This window comes from Taeniopygia guttata, chromosome 1 (genome assembly GCF_048771995.1).
Source record: "Taeniopygia guttata chromosome 1, bTaeGut7.mat, whole genome shotgun sequence".
Classification (NCBI taxonomy): Eukaryota; Metazoa; Chordata; class Aves; order Passeriformes; family Estrildidae; genus Taeniopygia; species Taeniopygia guttata.
In genome coordinates this window covers 66801988-66827464 of record NC_133024.1, presented here as the reverse complement: position 1 = coordinate 66827464, position 25477 = coordinate 66801988, and the positions used below count along the sequence as shown (strand labels likewise).

Here is a 25477-nt window from a genome sequence, read left to right as displayed (position 1 = left end):
ACAGCCTGGACAAAGCTAAGCAACAGCTCTCTATAGTCCTGTGTCCCTTTCCAAACTTCCCATAGGTAGGTGTCACAAGACCATCATTATCACAGAGAGAGGGACAGTTCATTATTTTGCTGAGTAAGGGGAGGGCTTTCTTGGACAGTGCTAATAACACAGATATATGTGAGTGTAGCCCTGCTAGTCCCACTGACAGTACTATCCCTTTCGAGTCTGGTCATAGAAGAAATAGGAGTCACTCAGCTTACAAAGTAAGGACTGCAAAGAGATCAAAAGCTTCCCTACTCTGAGCTTACCACAATGAACCTGCAAATTTGAGAACATTTAAAATAATAGTTTATATACAGTAGTTTATACAGCAGTTTATGATAGCTGCAATATAAAGGCGGCTATCAAACCTCTACACCATACAATATTCCTCAGATAGTCATGCTTGTTGTGTGCAGCTGCACAAAACAGGTACTACATCTGACTTAAAAGGGTAATATTAGCTGCCATCATAGAATACAGCAAAAGCAGATCTCACAATGGGGTTCCACAGTTGGAGAGTCTAGCAAAGGGCAGAATTTTGTTTAAACTGAATACAAATTGAATACCTGCATTAAACTGCACAAATCTCCATTATCTGCTTCTTGAGGAGTCTGTGTCTCTTTAACATGAGCTTTCAAGTCACCCTAAAAATAGCCGTTTTAGAAAAAAATAAAGCAGAACACCCTTTTCAGTTATCTGTTGTTGGATACTACAAAACTACACTCAACTCAAGTTGTGCCTCATTTTTCTCTTATGCATAGAGCCAGGTTTTCCAGATGGGTCAAGTTTGTACATTCCCACCTGTAAAGAAACAGCATCCCAGCCCCAAAGCCAGATCTAAGCCCTTGTTACCATCCATTTGCACAAGCAGCTCTGACTTGACTCTGCGACTGGCCTCGTGTTCGTCAGACGTGCCTCTGCGGCTGCAGATGGAATCTATCTCATCAATGAAGATTGTTGTTGGTGCATAAAACCGTGCCTTTATTCAAATGAAAACATCACTATTAAGGCTGTTCAGCAAGCACAGGCCCTCATCAGACCACAACCCAGCCCTGCTGGACATACTGCACACATATTTTCCCTGACTGTCACAAGGAAGGAATTCAAGACCTTGATTTACAAACTGTCACATGCTGAGGTTTCTACACTTTAAATTGTACTCCTTGGGTCAGTGTTGGTTGGCTTTCCCCAGCAAATGACTTTGAAAAGGGGAAAAGAAACACTACCACAATAGGATAGTCTTCATGACACAATACAGGCAGTTTTCATGTCCAGGTTTTGGGCTGGTGAGGGTTAAGCATAAGGACAGAAGGGAGCTCAGCAATCTCAAGAGATTCAGGTTTTAGCTGTGAATGTTACAGGAGCACAGTGAGGGTCTCAGAGGTATAGCCCACATGGATATGTCCTTCACACACCCTGCATAATGGACTGCACTCACAGCTTCACTGAGAGGCTTGTGACCATCATTCAGAACTAAAACATGTACAGCTTCTAGAATAACTGTTCCAAACCCCTTCCAATTTCAAATCTACATCATATGGCATAGTTACCCCATAATCAAATAACTGAATTTCTGTTGAGGTCATGACTCTCTATTTAGTCTGGGAAATGCTATCCTAAACATGGGTGATTAAGCATTTCCTTCTTAATCCTTAATAACATAACACATGTGGAAGCCTAGAAATTACGGTTTTCTAACTGGTTGAGGGGGTGTCAGTTCAATGAACTCCATGCTTCCAACATGCCACTGGAAGGGCAGGAAACCAAGAGAGCTGCCCTTTCTCACCTTAATGATCCCTAGATCACATCATCGAGGACATACCATTTCAAACAAGAGGCGGACCAGCTTCTCAGACTCGCCTCTGTATTTAGACGTCAGTGTAGAGGAAGACACGTTGAAGAATGTTGTCCCACATTCTGTAGCAACAGCTTTTGCTAGCATTGTTTTGCCAGTGCCAGGAGGACCAACCATCAGCACACCCTGGAAGGTGAGAACAAAGGTAATGAACAACAAATTAAGAAAACTTTGCCATTGGTACTCTACACAACATCTCAATATAAGCCAAGATCTGGATTTAAATTAATAACATAACCATCATCAGTGGAAAACAGAAGATAAGTATCCTGCTTTCGAGGACAGTGTAGAAGTGTTCTGCCATTTCTTCTCACAACTCCACTGGAGTCAGAAGCACAAAACGCAGTACCTGTTGCTTGTACCTAGGAAATGGACAAGAGATTTACAGCCTTGCTCAGAATCAAACAGAGTCTAGACTTGAACTTAGGTCTTTCCCAGCTCACAAGGGGCTGTACAGGCAGATGAAGATGGTAAATTCTTTTTTTTGGAACAAAGGCCCCTTCACGAGAAAATCTCACAGAAACCAAAATACTTTCACAGTACGTTGTGTTTCCTCAGTAGAGAAATTTTCTACAGAAAAACACTTTCTCAAAATATCCCGAAAATATGTATGACTCTGGTTGATGTTTACATTTACATGATAGCATTCATTGAATACATCCGTTTTTTGCTTCATCTCCCGATCTCAATGTTCCTATGACCACACTACTGCATCATAACAATTCCTGGATGAAATACCATCCTCATCATGCTGGATGACTGGACTGTACTGTTTTACAGATAAGAAACTGTGGCTCATGTGGACTACTGCTTAGTCCCACAAAAACCTAATCTGAACTCCAGTGATTATTCAGAAAGCTTTAAACTAGAAACAATTCTTATATCCACATCATTCAGACTATCTTTCCATCTGTGGTCTCTGAAAGAAAGAAGCACACATGTATGCAGCTCAGCATATTTACCCATGATTACACAGTGCTCTCAGAACCCATGTTAAGCTCGTATCACTGAGATGGGTTAATCACTCTTGATAATACTACTAAATACAGCCATCTTTATGGGTAGTCTTTCCAACCCTTTCAGCAGCAGCACTGGAGAAGGACAAAACACTGTTCCATGTCCTGCACAGTGCTAGTATAGGGCCCTGTGATTTTAAGTAAATCAATGAAAATGTAGTGCTCCAGCAGCTTGGGGTTATTTTTCCCCTCCCAATTGCAAGATCTTATTACATGCTAACAAGAGTTTCCTAAAATTGTACTGTATTGCAAGGGTAATCAAATTAGCTAGTGTTAGAATTGCACATCATAATGTGCTTTGCAATTAATAACTTACATAAAATGCCACAGCAATAAAATATCTGTTAAATGCAAGCCATATAGCAAATTAGATTTCATCTGTTCCTCACAAAAATTTACTTCAAAAAGCACAAAGAATGACATGGAAGAGATCTATAAAAACAAATCAACCGGGAAAGCAATTATTCAAAAATGTCCCATTCAAAAGCAATAGCCGCTCTGTATTCCATTTTCCATTAACTCTTAATACCTTTATTGCCATTTAATACTTAGCTAATGCAAGCTCAACATACATTCATCGGTAAATTAAATCAGAAATGTTCAAATGCCATCTCTACAGCTAACAGTCCAAAGTCACTCCTCAGGCTGCTCAAGGTTTCCTAAGCTCTAGAGCAGCAAGCATAAAAAGTAAATGGACTCTCTTTTCTCCCTGTGAACACTCAGACATTCTGATTTGAGATGCTGCACAGTTATACTGATATTACAACAATATTGCACATACAGCCCTGGAGTGACTGGGTGAAAATTACTCAGACTGTAATATGCAGGTCAGAGATGACTTACTGTTCTCTCTGAGCTTCAAATGTGTTCATTTAATATTTTTTTAAAAAGCTTCACCTCAATTCAAATCGCATTCAAAGCATGTGTTTGATAAACTGTGTTTAGCACATGACCTGGCAATACAGGGAAGTAATGACATTTTTGGGATATTGGTTCCATTTTCCATTATTCTGGAAGGACAAATCCTGGCTTCAGGTACACATGCTGTACCCTGCCAAAATTGTAGCCCATCCCTCACTTTGCACCTCCTGCTAAGTATTACAGGAAGCGTTACACTGCACGTGATACTAGTGGCATTATATATGTGCATAACACAGGTGCAAAGCAGCCACACCAGGTGTAAAGCCAGGGGAAAAGTAAGCTCTCTGGGGATAAACACAATAGAAATATCAGTTACAAAAAAAAAAAAAAAAAAGAAAAAAAGAACTTGAGTTCGCAGCAAAACAAGACGTGCATGGCTGCAAACAGAAACACATAGGATCAAGTTGCTCTTTCTGCAAACTAGGAGGCTGCCACTTACTATTTAAAATCCTTGACAAATACAAAGACTTCTTTATTCTTCCTCTAAGGCTCTGTTAATCCAAAGTATTCCAATAAGAAGCTGAAATGCACCGCAGGGAGTAAGCGTTTTGATGAAATCACTGCAGGGTTACTTCTTGTTGTTGTAACAATCACTAGCAGAGCAGTGGGAAGCACAGTGAGCAACCAGGCTTTCTTGGCACAAAACATTTCAGAGAAACAGAAAGAGCAAACCCATGGACACTCAGAAACCCGTGGCTGCAACTACACAGCACCTGTGTTAAATCAAGGAAGACAGCTGGCTCCTTCAGACAAGGCACAGTTCTCTGAATACAAGCACAAACTGTGAGGGCTGTCTTGGGAATTGTTCTCAGGGGAGTCTGAGCATCCAAAACCAGCTTCGGCTGCCTTTTTCCCTGAATTATTGTCCTGAATTCCTAGGCTCAACAAATGCCTGCTGCTACACTGATTACTGCAAGACACAGCCTTCCCTTCAATACTTTTCATCCTTATAGCACAGTCAGAGGTCAACAGTAGGGAAAATACATGCTGGTCTGTGTGAAAAATAAATTCATGAGAGTTACAGCTTCACAAGTCACCAGGGAAAAGGCTAACAATGAAGACTCTTCATAGCCTTGTCAGAAATCAATTTGCATTTCAGACTGAAGAGAGGAAATAATCCTAGAATCTTTTCCATGTCGACAACCACCTGGTTTTCAGAGGTGACACTGCTCAGTAGGAAAAAGTAGTCTCATGCAAAGAGATGGAGACTGTAACTCTTTAAAGGACCTGTTGTTCCTTTATCCATTGCCACAACACTTGGAGACAAGGTCAGTGACATTTTTCACATTTCCTGCAGTCTGCTGAGATACCTGTCTTAAAGACAGATGGCCACTACATCCTCCGTGCATGCCAACAGGCGAAAAAAAAGCAGAGCAGATCTTTACTCCATTAGAAGATTTGAACATCAGACAGATGGGGCCCCCATAGTCTATAACAAGAGTATGGATCAACTTCCTCTAAGCCGAGAAGAAAGAGATTCAGCTGTTCAAAATACACTAAAATACACTGCACATGTAACTCACAACATCTAGGCCCTGTCCAAGATGATAGCTCAGTTAACTCTAAGGTTAACTACAAGGCCAGTGGTACTGACCACAAGCACTCTAACTCCAAAGGCCTGATAGCCTGGGGCTAGGTTTGCACTGACTGTATGTTTGGGGTCCCTCCCTGCAACTCACTAAAACCTCTGTGAGCAGCTCTCAAGCAGCAATCTCCCAGCTCCTGCTGGTCTGACCTAAGTATAAGCCAGGGAAGCACAAGGACTAATCAGGAAAAGGCAGAACAAGTGTTAGTAGTGCAAGATCTGACCCACGCTGCTAAACCAGCACACTAAACAGGAAACTACTCCTTGTACACAGCATTCCCTACACACGCCACTTCCTTCCACACTCAGAATAACAGAAAATTTGCAACAGTCACTTTTCCCCAGTAATGCTTCTCAGTAACCAAAAAGGCTTTGTGTTGTGACTACGTATTCCCCAAACAAGCATCAATCCATTCCACATCAGAAGCAAAATAACGCTGTTGACAGAAATGCTTGCCAAACTCCTCCCTCCTCTTCCTTCTTAGCTCTAAGCAAGGCCCAGATTGGGCTCACGTCTGGTCAATCAGCCTAGTTCAGTCCTATAGCCTTCCTGCTGCCCTGCTTGCAACTCCTTCTCCTACTCTGAATTTCTCACTCCAGCTGCAACTAGGCCCAGCTGCAAATGTGACTGCAAAGGTGAATCACCAGACTGGCCCCTCTTTCTTTGCTTCCTTGTACCATGCACGCTGCAGTTTGCAGTCTGAGTGAGAGGTAGTTGAAACATTTGGAGAAAACCAGTCCAAGGATTGCTTTCTTATGGGAAGTGATAACAACTGGACACTATAAGCCTATGTAGGATTGTCTGTTAAGCATTTCTGCTTCAGTTGATATAATCTGTTTGCTTACATCTACAGGTTGGCATATAGAAAGTATTATAATATCAACGAGCTATAAGTGAGTAAATAAACAGAAAATATTGCATATTTTAAGGGTCAGGACACTTCCAGCTGTTTCTTTCAGTGCCTTTTACATGAATCATTATGAGAGGATTTAATAAACAAATTCATGATCTTTACCTTTTCAGCCTTTGCTACAGGCATTCACAGGTTACAGCAGGAGACTCACATAGGTACAGCTTGCCATTTACTAAAACACCACATAAATTCTTACCTTCCAAGGTCTTCTGATCCCTTTGAAAAAGTCAGGCATCCACATTGGAAGAACAACAGCTTCTCTTAATAATTTCTTGGCTTCTTCCAAATCTGCTATGTCATCCCTGTGCAAGATGAAGAAACTTGTATAAGATTCTCATACAACTGTATTTCTTCTATTTTTATACAAGAGAAATAGAAAAGCTTTTCACTTAGTACCATTTATTTTAGTATGCAAGAATATGCCTCATGAGAGCACTCCTATCATACTGTGACCTAAAACTGAATCCACTTTTGGAAGACAGGGAAAAAATTATTTTCAACTCAAGTTACCTAGAGCTGCTTAATTAATAATTGTTTTGGACAATGAGAACACCAAAGCAGTATCTTTAAAGATCTCTGGAGCATATGTTCATTTCAGCAGTACCTGTAATAAATGTACTGCACAAAATATCAATTAGCAACAAAAGCTTAAATTTAATCAAATTAATAAACTGTTAAAACAAAAGATCTCATTTTTGCCTGTCTGTAGAAGATTATCTTGTCTCTCTGTTTTAGGAATTTGAAGATGGGTAATTTCTCTCCTTTCTCACACCAGCAAAAACACTTGAACTGAGAAAATCCTCTTACCAATGAATGCTTGGATTCCTTGACACAATGTCTCTTTCAAGAGCTTCGATCAGGTCTTTGTCATAACCTGCTCCATCAAATTTTGGAATTTCCCCATCACCAAATTCCTGGGGTGTTTTCTTTCCCTAGAAGTGAAAATCATACATACTCATAGGAATATTACACAACTGACACACTTCCTGGCCAACCAAAGGCATGAATGCAGGAACAGCCTCACAAAAGTGGCTGAAGACTAGATTCATGACTAGCTGAAGACCAGAGCACCCAAAGCACACATTGAAGATGCTACAGTTGCCACCCTACCTGTCAGAAGTAAACATCTGACACTATCATCACCAAAAAGGAACAGAGAAGCTGTCACACGCATTGTCTTTGGAGGAACAAAACCAAGATTCTCTCTCTTTGTTTCATTAAATCCTTCCTGCCCAGCAATACCTGCTTTCCTCAACTACAAACTAGCTACATCTTGGCTCTAATTCACAGGCCAGCTTCATAAACAATTAAAATGCTCTTCAAAGGTCATATTTATTTAAGGGCTGCACCAAAAGCCCTAAAGAAGCTCCAAAGACATCCAGGCTTCTTAAACTACAAAAATTTTTGCAGCACACCAATGCTACATCAGTGACCAAGCCACATTCCGCCTCTGCCCCAAACGGCCGAGAGCTTCTGGTTAATACTTCCACAGTTCCTTCAGCTTACGGGGGTGAAGTAACATTTTCCTTTTGAAGTATCAGGGCTCACGCTCCTCCTCTCTCAGTTCTGAAGGAAATCGCTTCCCCTCCCACCATTCAGGGTGCCTGAAAAGCAGCTGCGCTGGTTTAACGGAGGGGGCTGAGTAGGGAGCTACTTTAGGACTCTTAACTCAGCTTCTAAACACTATCAGCAGCAAGTTAAAGAATCCCAGCTGGCTGGACAAAAGCACACTAGACGAAGGCGGGTTGAGAGGCAGCTGGAGACACACAAATAACTTCGCAGTGGAAAAACAAAAAGGTAGCGATTACACCCCTCCCAGTTGCCGTTTGCCCACGACAACTTGTGAGGGAGTAGTTTATCTTCCCACTGCTTTTATTTCTTGCTTCCAAGCGAACTCTTGTTGTTTAGTACTCCTAACTCAGCTTTTTGCAATGGAAACGAAGCTCGGAGTTGTGTTTAAGCAAAGAGCTGGTGTGAAAAATGTAGTGGTCTGGTGTAAAAAAGGAAACGGCGAAAGACGCCCTGTGGAGTTTTCAAGATTTCAGGAGAGATAAAATGGAATCCAAATGTAAACAAAAAACCCCAACAAAACAAAAACAAAAAAAAAACCAAAACAAAACAAAAAAAAAAAAAAAAAACAAAAAACCCCCAACAAAACAGGACAATGAAATGAAATGAAAGGTATTTGCTGTCTGTTACATACTCCTCTCGTTCTGCAATGGACTGGCATTCCTAGTAGAAAAATTTTTCTGCACATCACAGAACAATTGGTTTATCTTGTTGCGCTTGGGTTTTGTTTTTTTCCTGAGTGCAGCCGAGTTAAAGCAGGACTAGAAGAGCAGGAGCAGGGAGGGCGGCTGGCTGGGGCACGGGCAGCCCGAGAGCCGCCGGGCCCGGCGGGCAGACCCCGCAGCTCAGCCCAGCGGAGCGGAACAGAAATCCAAAAACCAAAGGGGGAAGGGAGGCCCGGGGCCGGGAGGGCGCCGGCAGCCCCGGAGCGGCCGCGGGGCGGCAGCACGGCCCCGATCCCGGCCCCGATCCCGGCCCGCTCCTGCGGGACGTGCCGTGCCTGGGACCGCTGGTTCCCTGCCCCTGCGGGGAACCATCGTCTCGCCAGCGGAACGATGGAGAAGGGCGGCCAGCGGGCACACGTGCTCTCAGCATCACCTCGGCTGTCATCGTAGTGACACTGAATTATTCTTTTTTTTTTCTCTCCACAATTAAACCAAGATTTAAAGTAGTTGTAGTTTTCACAAGTAATAAGATAGTTAATGCTGGTCCGAAACTGGTCCAACCTGCAATTCTCAGTCAGCAGAAAAGTGAGCATAAACTAGAAAGAATGATTTTTTGATTTTTTTTAAATGTCACCTGAAACTAGGCAGCAGGAGTAAGTATATTTTTTCCAGTCCTCTCCTTGGGTATTACTTTCACAAAATTGCTTTAAATAAAGTCGCTGCGATAGCTTCTCTCTAAGAAGGTATGCCAGCAGACAGGTATACAGGGCTGCAAAAGACTACTCCCACCCTTGTCAATCCTATCTCATAATTTCAGGCACCCAAAATCTGTATTCAACATTTAGAAATCAGCTGTCCTTTCCATTAGGAAGAGCTATTAGACCTGCACTAACACATTGGAACAAAAACCTTGTTTCCAAAATTGATGTTATTTCTACTCTTGTACTAAGTTTCTGCAATAGATTCAGCAGTTCTCGGTGTGTCCACCATACTAATACACTTGTATCAGGCTTGTGCTCTCCCTCCATTTACCAAACTAAGTCTCCTTTTTGAAACATAAGCTGAACATAATTACCTGCTTGCTTTTTTTTTCTCTCCCTCCTAATGTTAACATATCTTTCTTGAGTGTGGTTGTACACAAAATACTCCAGCTATTTTCTCACCAGATCCCCTATAATGGCACAGGTATCTCTTCTCTCTGCTGGTAATACCTCAGGAATCTGGGATTTTGTTTACTGGGATTTCATTTACATTCACATACATAGCATTATCATACTGTCTCCCCATTTAAGGCAGTCTCAGCAGATGAATAACATAGAATAACCCTGAGGGTTGTAATGGCCAGAACTGGACTCTGAAGACACCTTGCCTTCCTGCAGGTTCTTCCCATTGCATACAAATCCCAAATAACAACTATCACATGCAGTCTCCACCCCTCACTGCCAAAGCCAAAGGTGGCACCTGACTGTGCCTCACCGCCCAGCCAGCCCGACCCACCACCACCAGGAAAAGGTAATATGCCAAATGGAAGTTCAGCCTGATCCAGTTTCTGCTGATACATCCAAATCCATCTTCTCTACTGCTGAGCTCCCAGCTTCTAGCAGAAATTCTTATTATAATTTCCAAGAACACAGCCTCCTGCTCTGCACTGCTGAACATTATCCATTTCCATGACTCCAATTCAGCCACTTCTTCCTGTGCAACAGCCTCATTTGCCTTTTCTGGTGATGGTGCTTCCCAGCTTGGTGTCATGAGCAAATTCAGTTAGTGCATGACACCTTCTCGTGCCAAGTTAAATTGGCACAAAAATATTAATTTACATACAAAGCAACAGTCAAAAATGATGTGCCAGTTGACTGCCACTTCTCCTTTCAGTACTGCTTGTTTACTTTCCCCTTGCTGCCTAATCCCACTTCAAAATTCCTCTACAGCACACACTAGATTAACAAATTGCTTCCCATGTGGTACCCGGGTAGATTGATTTTTTTTCTATAAGACATTAACTAGAACTCTAAAGAAATCCTGGCAGAGGCAACACCTTTGCTTAAGAAACCATATTTCACTCTATCCCACTTTTCAATTAGTTCCAAGTCTTTACCTTTTCATCCACTCTAAATTTGTTGTAAAACATATAAAAATTAACAACTCCTGGATCGCTTTTCCTTTCCCCTTCTCAACAGAGGCATTGTCAACACAATTCACCATTCACATGAGACAGCATCAGATTAAGTAAATTTTACTGTAAAAATGTGCTCCCAGCCCTGCAATTTCACCCAACAGTTCTTTCAGTGTTTTCAGATGGAGATTATGCAGCCTTCCAGTCTCAATGCATGGAGGTCTGTGCTTTCACCTAAATGCAACTATCTTATCTCATGTCACAGTTGGTGATGCACAGGAGGATAATAAATCAAAAATAATTTAATTTATTAAGTCATAACTTCATTAATGTTAATATTCACTTCACTGATATGGCTGTGCAGACCTTGGCTGTTTCATATCCTTCATAATATTTACTGTCCTTATCCACTGACAGTCTAAAATAATCTAAAGAGTACTCCTAAAAAAGTGTTCCACTACCTAGAGATGGTATTATGGAATTTCTAAAAGACATACTGGTAGCATTTATGCTGCCTCTTTAAACTGAACTATTAAACAGAAGCTAAAACTCTTGGTAATGCTTCAGCAGAAGGTACCCTGAGAACAAGCCTAATAATTTCCAGTGGAACTAAGAAGGAAAAAAAAAATTGAGAACAGTATTTTAGGAAAAAAAAAAAAGAAACATAAGGATTTAGTGGACAGACACAATCTGGTGGGTTTAGTTCAAAATTATTTTATATAGCACTAAAAAATGTAATTTTATTGGCATACTTAGGTTAAAATTACCTATCCCAAGATGGTTACTGTCAGAATGAAAAGATGTTATGGTCTGGAGAGGAGAAACAGTGAAATAAGGCATTTGTTTCAAGTGAGGCAGAGCATTTCTGATATATGTACTATATATGAAATATATGTACTATACTTACATTTACCTTGAAAAAATACATGTGTTACATTGTGGTATTATAGCCAGGACAGCATGCAACCTACTACACTGCAGTCAGTGTCTTAGGAAATGGATAGTTCATTGCATGTTCTAAGTAGTCCTATCCTAGCACCCAAACCCAAAAAATACAGAGCTGAAATATTTAGTAGGAAAAAAGGTACCTAGTTACTTAATTTAAAGCTTCAGGTTTGCCCTATTTTTTTTATTATTCTTTTCATTATTCTCATGTTCAACTGAACCTGATGAGTTACCAAATCTCTTTGATTCAACATAGCAGTCTACAGAGCAAAGTTGCTTAATGGTTCAAACTCAGAAACTGAAGAACAAACACTTGTAAGGATAAAACTGAAAGGTAAGCCTATTTTCATGCCTGTGTGCAAAATATAGGAAGTTGCATTAACTTCTTCCACTTCCCACACCTGGCTATTTCTTCTTTCATTCAAAATCTTTCTCAAAGGCAAATCATGGATCCCTTACAAGAACCATTATACAGCATATGAGGATTTGTAACCTGGGGTGATTTTCAGTCACATACCCCAGACAAAGGAATGAGAATAACCACCCAGGAGCTAGACAAAGGGGAATACAAGAGCACATGTATTGGAATTTTTTGAGGAGTAGACATATTTTCCTTCTGCCACCTAGTGACCAATTTATTCAGATAAGAGCAGTGTTTAAAATGTACCATAATAAATGGAACACCTTCATGACTTTTCCTGCACCTCACAGCAGTAGTACTGTTAATCACATTATTCCCAGAGACAAGTATTATACAAGTCATGTTGTTGTAGGCTCCTTATAGTAAAGCCCTATAATGCTCATCACCGGAAAGCTTGGAGAGCAGAGTTCACCCTCATTAGAGCTAAGACTTTGAAGGCTGCCTTACACAAGCACATCTGGTGAACCTGTCACACACTATGACTCCAATTCCACATATAGCTGGCTAATCTTTCAATAATTTCACAGATCTTCACGAGATTTTTATAGCTTGCAGGAGGCACACTTGTTATTTTAAATCTTACTGATCCAGGGTAGAGAGATTTCTAAAATGCTTGATCTGTACAGTCATTCAGCGGCGCTGCTGAAAATGTGCCCGGCCCTACCTTCTGACAGTCATAAGGGCTAAGATAATTTAAGACTTTTCCTGTGTATCAGAAAACAATTTATGATGAAAGAAGCATATATTTGAATTATTCCTAAGCTGTCAAGAAGTGCAATATAAAGGTCACGAAGGAACTAACCAAATTTTGGAAGAAAACTGGCCTAAATATTTTCTTATTAATCTCCCAAGATCTGTACAATACTGTGTTCCCCCATAGGAGGGCATATCTTATATCTTTATCTGTCAGGAAAGTAATGCCACTTCAGTACAGTCTCAATTTGGATAACTAATACCACAGAGTCCTTGGGTTCCTGGCACTAACTCCACAGTTAAATTTAAAAACACAAGCATCTCAGAAACAGCAATTTGCACACTGACATTTTTTACAGCCATGAAATAGCCCTGTTTTTGACATCACCACTTTATAGTGAATAAATGTTTCTCCTTTTCTTTCACTTCAGCACTGCTTCTTTTTCATGGATCTTCAGAAGAAAGTATCTCCAAGTTAGTCTAGTTTAATGTATTGTTTTTACTTTTAAAACAAAAGAGTTCCAATAAGCTTATTTTTAAACACTATAATAAATACAAAACCCCTTTCATAAACCAGAGAAAATCAAAGTTGCTTGGAGCTTGGTTTTAATACTTCTCCCTCATATAATTTTCAAATATGTAACTTCAAATAATTTGGCACAGATTTACCTATCATCAATGCATTTATAGAACTGTTCTGACCTCTTAGACATTTCTGAATTATACTATGGTATGGCAGAGGCAATGGTACTGTAAAACTCCATTCATAATACTTCAAGTCTAGGGAAGGGCACTGGTCTGACTTTTTATATTAATATCTTTACAAAATCCCTCTATTGGGTTCTTTTAAGGAAAAAAACAAAAACCACCAAACATGGAAGAAAAGGAGGAGAAGGGACTTCATGCCTGAATGACACTTAGAGATTAGAGACAAGCCCATGGTCTTCACTCAAAGGATAAGAAACCCTCAGCAACAGGACACTATGCTTCCCTTTCTCAAAAAAATCTTGCACCAAGACAGAGCAAACATGACAGAACTTTTCTTAATTTGCTGTAATTATTAATAAATATCAACATGATACATGCTTTGATCATGGGGAAAAAGAAAGCACTAAGTTTTCCCACATGGGATTATCGTGACTTTTTATTATCTGTATTAAAGGACTAAGAGTGCTTCCCTTTGCCACCTGCTGCATCACAACACCCCTCCTGCCAAGTCCTTTCCCACTTCTTACCTTGTCATCTCTTCCTCTGGCTCTGGACTCCCTTTCACGGCTGCCTGAAGATTTCTCCCCCTTGGACACCACGTGTGCTCTGCCCACAGGCCCACGGGGCTGAAGTCCAGGGGAGTCTTTCTTCAAAGATTTTCCATCTCGGTTGGGACGTTTTATCTGAGGTGGAGCCCTAACAACAGCAACCACAACAAAAACATGCTAAAAACAGCTGAAAAAAAAGAGCAACATTAAGAAGGAAGGATTCTAATTTGTCTTAGTACATTATTACTAAAGCTGTCAAGATCCTAAGCCTTATTTCCCTATATCTGCAAATCCAAAACCACATTGCTGGTTCTGTCTGATACCCAAAGTAAGAAGAAAAAATGCAAAAGAAAGAAATAACAGGTAGTACTCCCTATCAGTCTTACAATAATCCAACACCCATGTAACAAAAGAGAAAACAATTTAGTAAAAGTCTTCAAATCGAATATTCCTCTGACTCCAAACCAGGAGATTATATTAGGCTACATTCACATGCACAAATTCTACACAAACAGGTGACATTCCTGGTAAAATAAAGATTTAAAAAATAGACACATAAAAAAAAGGTGGCTAAAATGTTTGACAGGCCCCAAAACAAAATAGAGAGGATTTTAAACAGTCCACCTACCTCTGTCTTCATTCCCCTGTGTGAAAATGTCAAAACATAAAAATTGCCTTGAAAGCAAAAGCAAACAGAACCAAACTGCAATCACCTACATTTGTGTACATCACCCACAATGTCACAGAGTACTCCACAGTAGAAGGAGGAGAAAGAATTTGGTTTTAAGACAAGGCGTCATTGTCATTTTTCTCTAGGGATTGAATTTGAAATACAGAACTAAAATAAACAGCCAGGAATGTCACCCAAATTTAGTAAGTGTCCCCTGTTGAATCTTGTACTGATTCTTGTTTTGTAACTCAAAATATATTAACCCCAAAAACATTTTCCTGGAATATGCTTTAAATTAAGGACATTCTTAAACACACTGCTGGATACAATGGCAACATTTTGCTTTTCATGCATTTTCTTTAAACTTAAGAGCATAGAACAGTGCCTAAGTTTCCTTACTTATTTGCACAAGATTTAAATTTCAGCTTAAAAGAAGCAGATGAACTATTTGGGCTTTACCACTAAGGAAAATATAAGAATAAATACATCTTGAACTTTACATAACATTACCATGGAAAATCTGAGTTATTTCTACCACTCACAAAAGTAATCAGCATTAATATAATTTTACACTTATATTCTTAGGGTTTTGTTTTGGTTTTTTTTTTTTTTGTGTGTTTTTTTTTTTTTTAAAAGCAGAAATCTTTTTGATAATCATAAAGCACATAAAGTTATAAATAAGCTTGGCATTTCTTCGTTAACCAGGATCTCTCATTTTACTTTTCTCCTTTGCTTCTGTGAATATACACATGTTAAAATTCTGTGTTCTTATGTTAAAAAATTATTAGCATGATAAATGTTTTTTTTGTCTGTAAATTGAATCTGTTTTTAACCAGCAGGTTGAAAATAGGGATTTCAGAAAATGCACAAGCATCTATTTTAAAAGATATATTAGCTAGCTGAAGTTACCTTAAATATGGTTACAGAAGAGATATACTACGTGTAACAGAACATGTTTAGCAATTAAACTAACCAATGGATTAAACACAGGTTAAACTATCTGTAGCTAGGGAGTGAATTCTAACCACCAAGTCCTTTGAGATTCTTCAAGTTCCGGCTCCATGCAGATTTTTCAGTCATCAATTAACTATTTTGCTCAAATAAACTGAAAAGTTTTCTCCTTGCACATGAGAACATCAGCTGTCACCAAAAGCCCACTTACCTCTGCAGCAGACTCTAGTTCCAGGCACTTAGTTACTCCTACCAGAATAAAGGAGTGACTCTCTTTAGAACGTCAGAAATAAATCTGACTGTAGTTTAAATACTTTTTTTCTCAATGAATTAAATTTACTCTTTATTACAAGTGACTAAATTAAATGTAATAAATGTGCAAATTAAATGTGATTTTCATGTTAAGGAAGCATTCAAAAACAAATACAAAATTATGGTGACCCACCTTTATTCCACCCACTCTGCTTGAGCCTCTCCTTACCTGTGTTCAGCTGGAACAGGAGGAGGCCAAACAGCTGGATCTCTGAAAGGCTCATCTTGGCAGGATACAGAGATATCTGGAGGTCTGTCCATTTTAAAACTCTCTAAAGTGTTGACAATGCTCTTAACTTGTTCATATTCTTCAACTAATTCTTGTCGGACCTTGAGAAATATATATGTTATTTTTAAATTGTTACAATTCAAACTTTAAAAAGAACCAAACAAACATAGAAAGTACCTCAAGAACATATGCTAACCTCAAAGGCAGGGACTCCCAAGTCTTCCTATTCACAAAGCCCAGACCTATCAGGGTGATAACAGACCTTTAACAGCACCATAAACAACTGAATCTCTGTTAAGTTCATTTTCCTGCTTGTTAATGTCCCGACCAGACACGATTGCTAACGCAGTGATCACTCTTCTGTAACATGTGCTGATGCTTGGATTTATGTGTGCATGTTGACATGTATGCACACATACTCATACTAGTAAGGATGCTGTTGGCAGATCTGCAGTAATTTGCTACTATTTTGGCATAAAAGATCTCTGATTACCATCTCTGATGTCCTAGTTATAAAATCAGACAAATCATTAAAATATAATAGTACAAAATGAAGCCTGTGAGGAGCACATTAGAGTGTGCCCAAAGGAGAGCAACTAAGGTGGTGAAAGGACAAGGGTAAGACTTATGAGGAGCAGCTGAGGTCACTTGGATTGTTCAGCTTGGAGAGGAGAAGGCTGAGGAGTGACCTCACAGCGGTCTACAACTTCCTCAAGGCGGGCAGCAGAGAGGGAGCTGCTGATCTCCTCTCCCTGGGGACCAGAGATAGGACACAAGACATGGAATAAAGCTGCATGAGGGCAAGTTCAGATTGGACATTAGGTTCTTCACTGAGAGGGTGGTCAGTCACTGGAACAGGCTCCCCTGTAAAGTAGTCACGGAACCAAGTCTGCCAGAATTTAAGGAGTGTCTAGACAATGCTTAGTCACGTGGTTTAGTTTTAGGTAGGAGCAGGGAGTTGGACGCAATGATCCTTATGACTTCCTTCCAGCTTGAGAGTTTCCACCGTGATTTTACTAATATATGTGACTGTCATCATCAAGATACTGGTGTGGACAGAGGGAAAGAGAAGGGTAAATCCCCAAGGCCCTGAACAGATCTTAAAACACTGCATTTACTTTACCAGAAGGTTTATGAACACCTGTACAAAAAGAGCCTTAAGGAAGATCTTGATCATTTCCCAGGGCAAAGCAGCCTTCTTGCTCATTCCAGATGGGGTGACTGTATCTTTCCAAAGACACAAGACATCCAGCTCAGGCAGGATTATTCTTGCCCTGCTTTGCTCTCTTTGCTTTCTCATCACAAAATCAGTGAACACATTCCCCAATGTGAGAGCTTCCAGCTGAGTTACAAATGTGATTGATTACTAACTTGGTTCCTTCGAACTGTCTTCACACACATCCCTCCTGTCCAAAAATAAATCCAGCCAAACAGCTGCTGTGAGGTACAAAAGAATGATACAGCATAAATCCTCCAGGGCACCACTCCACAAGAGACAACTACTCCAGTGCTCCAAGAGTACTGACAGGATTCCTTCTATCAGCCTTCCAACACATGCAGAGAAATTGGTGGAAAACAACCTTCTAGTACTAAGAGCCAGTGTGCTGTCGTTTACCTCACTGGACCAGCAAGAGGATGGTATCTGAAAACTGAGGGGAAGTGACCATTTGATGCTTTGGAAGATGAAAACAGACTTAACATCTGCCAGCCATCTCTTAGCCAGACCTGAACAGACCAAACTCTGAAATACACACCCTATTTCTTAGTCAATACCTGGCAAATCAATCAACAAGGAACCCTCAACTTATGGACCACAAAGGAAAATCAGCCATAAACTCCTAGAGGCCTTAAAGAAACTAACTCAGATGAAATATGTGCAGAAAGACTTCCTTGCAGTTGAGAAACAAGCCAGACATTGACCAAAAAAGGGCTGTGCCACAATTATGAAGTTGACTGAGCAGTATCTTTCAGTGATCACTGCCACTCTGAAGCTACCTAGGAGGGATGCAAATGGAAAAATCATTGGTTTAGACTCACCCAGTCTCTTCGTCCCATCATACACACCATTATGTGCCGGAACCCTTAGGAGGCTCCAGCTCAGGTTTTAGAGAGCCTGAAGAAAGCTTTTAGGTTATTTATGTTTAAGCAGTTTCAAGAGATAGTGTGCCAAGTTAGGAGCTCACCACTGCCAAACAGAAAAAGCTCTATTCACTTCTTCTCCCCAACCACACTCTGCCCCTGCTCTTCTGGATTCAATTCTGGCATCTCGATACAGTAAGACAGGTTGGTAAAATGGCAAAAAAAAAAAAAAGGCCTAGGAGGGTAAAAAAACCAAAAAACAAAGGACACTTCTGCTGGGTTAGCAAGCTGCACATGCACATCATCCGGTGATCAGGTAAATCCCAGGAAAAAAAAATAGGACAGAGGGCAGAGGAGGGAGAGAAGCTGGCTCAGATGAAGGAAGAAAAGGTAGGGAAGAGCTGGGTCTCTCTAGGCATGGCAGGATGTTAGCTGGATTCAGCTACCATGTGAAGCCGTCTGGTCCCCAGAGCCAGGCTCTGGTACAGCAGTTTCCCCTACCAGCCACGTCACCTCCTCTGGGCACTGGGTGACATTGGAAGGCTCAATAAAAAGCCTTTCAGCTCACACGATGGTCTCACAGCTTTGTTTTGACATGCCAACCTCAAGAATTTCCAGTAACCAAGCAGACAACACATCCTATCATATTGATATAAAACGCAGTGAACGAGAATTGAGTTCATTTGTTCTTAGTGGTAGTTACAAAACCCATTTCAGGGAGTAACTCTGTATTTCATAATCTGGCAACTGTTATACCTTTTCCATCACCAGCTTTTATTTGCTATGCTAGAGCTTGTACTTCTATACCCATTGCAATAAGCGTGGGTATTTGTACTTTGGTAAATACAAATAATGTGTGGGATTTTTCTTTTGCTGAAGAAAAACTTATTAAGTTTATCTCTAACTGTTTTCCAAACCTGAAATTACTACCTGCAATTAGTGTTAGTAATTCAAAAAGCTTGATCTTTTAAAAAGTGAAAATAAAAGGTCCCTAAACCATATCCAAAATAGATAACCCTGCAAACTTGTCTGATCCCATGGAGTGAAGGTATAGCTCCTATAATGACACCTATTCATGAGTTACCCACAGAATGTTTCTTAATTAATCACGAGGTAACCTACTAAATGTTAATGAAACAGGCATGAAGCAAAAAACAACACAAGTACAGACTGATCAAAATGTGTTTGAAGTAATAAAAGGAAGAATTTACCCTTTATTCTTTAAGCAGGAATACAGTGCACCTAATCAGTGCACCTGCACCAGTGACCACAGTCAGTGAGGGTGCCTTGCTGGCTGCTGCAAGCGCTCAGGGGAGTCATTGAACTCCTGCCTGAGCTCCAGTGGAGGCCCCTGTGCTCTCAGCTCTTGTGCAACACAGAGCACATGGTTCTAACACGCAGCAGGTTTTGCTTGACAGCCGCTGGCCTTGTCATAAGCCAGTTCTATGTCCCAGGGGCACGCTCTGCTGTCATTCTGCAGCTGCTGAACTGTCACTGAAGCTGCTCGTTCCTACAAGCCAGCTGTCTAGTAAAAACACTGCAACAGCCAAGAAACTCTCTCAGAATAAACAGGGAGTATGTCAACACAAGTAAAGTTCACAGTAGTGGACATGAGACTAAACCTACCTTTTAGTTTTGGTAAGGATGAGTTGCTTCTGATTTTGAATCTTTTCAGTCCCAGCCTGCATTTACATGAATTAATATGCCTACCTGTCAGCCAAACTCAAAGCACAAAAAAGTAACTTTTTAAAATGAGCTCAGGAGGCCTAGGAATGAAGATGCAAATGGTGCTACACTCAGCCAACCCAAGAGCAAGCTGGAAACTCACTGGATGCAAGACAAGGACAGGTCTTGAGAGCAGGTCACCCTGATATCCCCAAGACAAACCAGTCAAGAGATGATCAATGGCTGTGAATTTTTCATGAATTCAGAGGAATTCTTATGCTGTCATGTCTCTGCTTTGGTGGATCCTCAGCATGCATCTTTTGCCCTGTTTAAGATCTGCAGGGTGTGCCAGATAGTAACAAAATCCCTATTCCCTGGTTAGCACTGATTTGGAATTCCCAGAAGCAGTTCTCCTTTAACTATAAGTGAACCAGTATGTTGTTCCTAGGGGAGAAGATGTTAACATGTTCATATTCCTCCTCATCCTAACCATCAGGTCCAAGCAGGAGGAATCCTCGTAATCAAGATGCCCAGCTGCAAAGCCGAAGCTGTCTCTCTGTGTGACATGAAATACAGCCCAACAAATGTTTGCACAGAACATCATTCTGTCAAGACCAACCTGTAGCAATTTTAAACAATACACCTATGCAAAGAGAGGTAGATCAAGAGCATTTGGGAATCCAATTCAAAATCCCAACTACTTCTGGTTCACCTGGGCTTTGACATTGCTCAATAAAATACCAGGAAAATCCTCTGTCATACACAAGGCAACAAAGCAGATCCATCAGGCATGAGGTACCTATTCAGGATGGAGCACTCACTGTTGAGAAGACATCAAACAGGAAGAACAGGGGTGCATTTAAAAGATGTAAGTTGGTCAGCAGCACAGCCACAGCTGGAACCATTCTTTGCGATGTTCCTCAAATGAACAGTTTTGTTTTACAATGGAACATGTCCACAAACACACGAAACTTAGTTCACTGCCTCAGAAGTATCAGTAGGACAAAAACCCTGTTAGTGAGCTGCACACAGACCATACAGAAAGGAAGGGGATGCTTCATACTGACACTCAGCATCCCAGGAATCCTTCAGAAGGTTCACGATTGTGAATGCGTATACAGACAGTATATCCCAGAGAAGAACTAGTTCAAGTAACAATCTTCTCCTTTGAGCACCTACCTACATAGACATTTAAGAGTAAAAGCTCTACCCACACAGTGTTAGCGATTGCTAAACTGCCTCAGAAAGTTACCACTGGTATTATCCTCTCCAGATTCCTCAGATGATGGAGAAGCTGAAGAACCTGAAGAACAGGCTAGTTCCATATGCTTTAGGAGACAGAATTTCAGGTAAAAATCAACTGCATTAATCCCCTTAACCATGACCTAAAGGTTGCTTTTCTTTTCAAGCCACTTGCAAGAATCACACTGCTATGGGAATCTTTTGCTTCTGCACATTACTGGTACCAAGTGGGTTGGACCTGAAATTCGCTAAACTTACATAATGTGTATGGCATAACTCTTTAATGAGGAAGATCTAAAATTAATATCTAGATATTGCTTTAATACTGTGAATGAATGTTACTTGTGAACCAACTTCTCAGTTAATTTTTTTTCAGAACAGGTTGTCAGTCAAGACAGCTCCTTGACTGTGACTGACAGTTTGGATGTAGCTGCTGTTGGAGCTGGAAAGTAGTGCTAACATCCACATCATCAGACTCCCTCTCAGTCTGTCTCAAGGAGTGAGAAAGCACAACAATTATTTATAATGAGTGGGTAAAGAAAGCAGGTCTATCTCTATAGGCCTCACCAAAACATGCAAGGTGTGGTATGGAAAAGGTGCATTGTTTGCTCTCGGGCTGTATAATTTTGTTCCCATAAATGAATGAGAAGGCAAATAACCTAGGGGTGAAGCCCTTCATTTTTTTTTTCAGTCGCACTTCTTATTTTTTGTCTCTGAGCCTGGCACCAGTAATAGCAAAGCAATATTCTGACAAAGCTCATCTGCCACTACTGTGTTGGGAAGCTTCAGAATTAACATGAGTGCACAGCATGACAGACGCTACCCCACCTACTGCAGATCTTATTTGGGACAGATCTCTAAAGCATTTATGTGACATGGTCAGGGGCTATTCTTCTTTTGCCTAAAGGGGATAATTTCTGAGAAGGTGCCAACTTCAGGTCCTCTGCTGGAGACACAGCTGCCTTTCCCAGGGAATAAATCCTGGAAACTGTGTTAATGGTCCTTTTGTACTTGAGGTTGGTCTCTAATGTGCAGCCCACATTCCATGGTGCACAGGCTTCTCTGAAGCTGTTCAAACAACACACAATAACACAAGACTTGAGTGGCCTTCACAACACAAGAGCTGTTTAAAGTTTATTGGAAGAATCAGTGTCATCAGAGGAAGCACTAAATACTAGATGTGAAGAAATGCAGTGGCTCAGCTGCAGAATGAGGAAATCCTCATGCTCTACCTCCACATCAACTACAAGTTTAGCAGGAACTAAGGACATGTACTGGGCATGAACACTTTGTGTCAGCACATTCTGGGGTGGGAAAAAGCTTGAATACAAGTACTTGAATGTGAATATCTCCTATACAACATCCATCTTACTACATTACCAGGAAAACTATCTCTGCTGGATGCACATGCTTTGCAGACAAGCTCTTCATAAACAGACTTCTACAGTTCCATGATAAACACCTATGAACAGTACTGTTACTACAAAGTGATTGTCAACAGTGTTGTACTTATCAGTACATAAAATACTCTGTGTTAGTGTCACAAGTTTCAAATACAAACCTATAAACAAATCATCTGCTGCAATAAAAAAGGAAAATTTGCTTCTGTTTTTAGGTGATATCATTTAAACATATGATATTTAGAAAAACTCTTACTGAAAGAATCTCTTTAGCTACCTACTGCAAAATTGTATCTTTATAGAAGATACATAATTCTTTCAAAACATGGTCTTTATGCAACATGAATTCTTTATTCTAGGAAACATCTTTATATTGTTTCCTCGTTTTTATGTTTATAGAACACAGTCTGTATCATGAAAAATGGGTCAAAAAAAAAGTGAGGAAGACTTAAATACTGAAAGTAATAAATAGATGGGGTTTTTATTACACCTGCAGATTACTTCCATGGGTTCAGCAGTACTCTGTCTAGCAGGGAGATGGATGTGTGCAAGATTCAGGCTAAGAGTATGACTTGCAGTTTTAGAAGCCTGATTCAAATTTGTACACTATAGTCATTTAGTTAGCTGCTACTCAGACAACAATTCTAGTGATGCTAACCCGCCCACTCACATTTTAGTTTACTGGACATTAGATGTCCAAAAGATACAAGAGGAAAAGAAAGTCCTTAATTTTTTCAAAAGTATTCAGTCACAGAGAGAATGTAGACAGAAACAGACCAGGAATTAGACAGACATCCTAAGTGAAAAAAAATGAAATAATCTATTTGGTTAGAACAATAGAATTCCTTTTGAACACACCATGAAAAATATTTTCCCATGAATATCAACAGAATATTGTACAACAACTGTTGCCAACATCACTGAAATATAAGTCCTCTGCATCTTATAAAGTTGGGATGTATAGTGTGATTTTCAAATATCAAGTAATAGAATATGGGAATGTTATTTCACCCTACCTGTTGCCATTTCCCCTTAATTGCTGGATCTCTGATCGACTGGCAATGTCGCTGGATTTGCTGGATGACACCCTGGTAATATACCATAGACGAGTCATAGTTCCCAAGGAGTGCATATTCTCTTCCTTTTTTGGCATTATCACAAATCTCTGCTAAATTCATCTTCACTCGGAAATCTAAAAGAGAATACAATTACCAGAAAAAATGAATTTTACATGCTGTAGAATAATTCAGACAGTAATGCTTTAGTTTTGTTATTTTTCTCATAGCTGAATTGTGTCTTTCCAACACCACTCCCATCCAGTCCTTCTTTTCTACAACCATTTATGTCTGGAGTATCTCTTTACTAGCCTAAGGTTTCAGATCATGAATCCTAACTCTTTTATACTGATTAAAAACACAACTTCTTCGCTGCTTTTGGCCCCAGTCCTGTTAAATTAATGCAACAAAATGTAATGCCCTTCCCACACTGAAACTAACAAACTCAACTTTAATTTGTAGATCACCACAATGTATTAGCAGCCATCAGCTGTGAATCACAAATCACACGAGGCATTAAATTGCTTTTTATTCTGTTGTATTACATACATGCCTAAATGTGCCAACCAGCATCAGGGATGTCTGCACTTCACACTTTCAAGAGCCCTCACCCTAATGAGATTATGATACGGTTGAATGATTGCTCTACTATAGAAAAAGTTGAGAGCCTCATTCTGTTTAAATATTCTTTCAAAGTACTCCACCATCCACATGCTGACTTGAATTTTTTCATTAAATTTAACATGTCACTTTGGGATTTATGGCCGAGTTAGCAATCCAAATTTAACATTCCTTAGAACAGTGATTCCCAAAGTACAACCTTCCCCTAGTCCTCAAATTGCAGCATGACTTTAAGGCAAATCCATAGCCCAGCTTTTCCCAGTAACCATTCAAGAAAGCAATAATCCAGATATTCAGAATTAAGATGTATTGTACAGCTAGGTTTGTATTTAAGGTTCAGGATAGTAGCAGAGCCTGCCCTTTTATCTGAATCTCATGTGACCCAAAGTTTAGGTTCTCACCACAGATAAAGAGCATCAGTTCCTTTCCCTTGTACTCTGACTCAGTATGTGTGGGGTCCCTGACATTCACCCAGATATAAATCTCTGGATATGAAAAATAAAAAATTGCAATTCATAGCTGTGCAATGCAGAGTTGCATTAAGCAAGAGGGAGGAGGTCAGCTCTGGAGAGTGGTCCACTAGTTGTATCAAGGGTTTGGCAAGACCAAGGAGGTGAAGAAGAAACTGGGAAGGAGGGATATATATGAACTGGCTCATGAGATCTGAATGGGTTATAAACTATCTTCAGTTCTTACAATTTTATGCATTTCCTGTGCAATGTGGGTGACATAACTTTTTTTCCCTATTAGTTACAATTTTCTATATTTAAAAATTAAATTATCTTAGTTGCTGCTAATCCAGATCTTGGATTATAGCCACAGTTCAGGCTACACAGCTGAAAACAGCCCGTGCTATTGGAGTGCACACAGAAGGTGGTAGCAGACAGAAGCCAGAACAGGGAGAAGTAACCTTTTACATCCTAGTGGGTTATAAAAATGTTAGGTTTTATAAACAGACAAGACAAGAGCAAGATGGCATTAAGGAGGATGTGTCTTATGCTTTTGTATTCTCTTGTGCTTAGCAAAATTCAAACCCCTGACAAGTTAAACAGACATCCACATGAAATTCATTCTGCCCTGAGCAAACACACACTGCACCTCCCAAAGGTGCCACACTGATGGTCCTAACTGCTGCCTACAGCTGCACACCAGGCCTGCTCCACCACCTCATCGCTCCTGCTCCCTGCAACAAAGCCATGGAAACCTGCCACTCTCACTTAAACCCACAGGTCACATAGCTTGCATGTGGCTGATGACTCTGATA

At 40.2% G+C, this 25477-nt stretch overlaps 1 protein-coding gene across 5 annotated transcripts in view; it reads right to left on the bottom strand.

The window, feature by feature from the left end:
• KATNAL1 (katanin catalytic subunit A1 like 1) overlaps positions 1-25477 on the bottom strand; it is a 108631-nt gene that overhangs the window by 75818 nt on the left and 7336 nt on the right. For all 5 annotated transcript variants that reach the window (XR_005980626.2, XM_030274644.4, XM_072930243.1 and 2 more), the window contains exons 2-8: positions 23554-23729; positions 16092-16252; positions 13969-14137; positions 7132-7256; positions 6521-6626; positions 1856-2014; positions 886-1012 (exon numbers count right to left, since the gene is read on the bottom strand). Coding sequence is in view for 4 of the 5 variants with exons in the window: in XM_030274644.4 (XP_030130504.1) it covers positions 886-1012; positions 1856-2014; positions 6521-6626; positions 7132-7256; positions 13969-14137; positions 16092-16252; positions 23554-23715 (1009 nt within the window). In the remaining variant the exon portion in view is untranslated. The remainder of the gene's footprint in view (positions 1-885; positions 1013-1855; positions 2015-6520; positions 6627-7131; positions 7257-13968; positions 14138-16091; positions 16253-23553; positions 23730-25477) is intronic.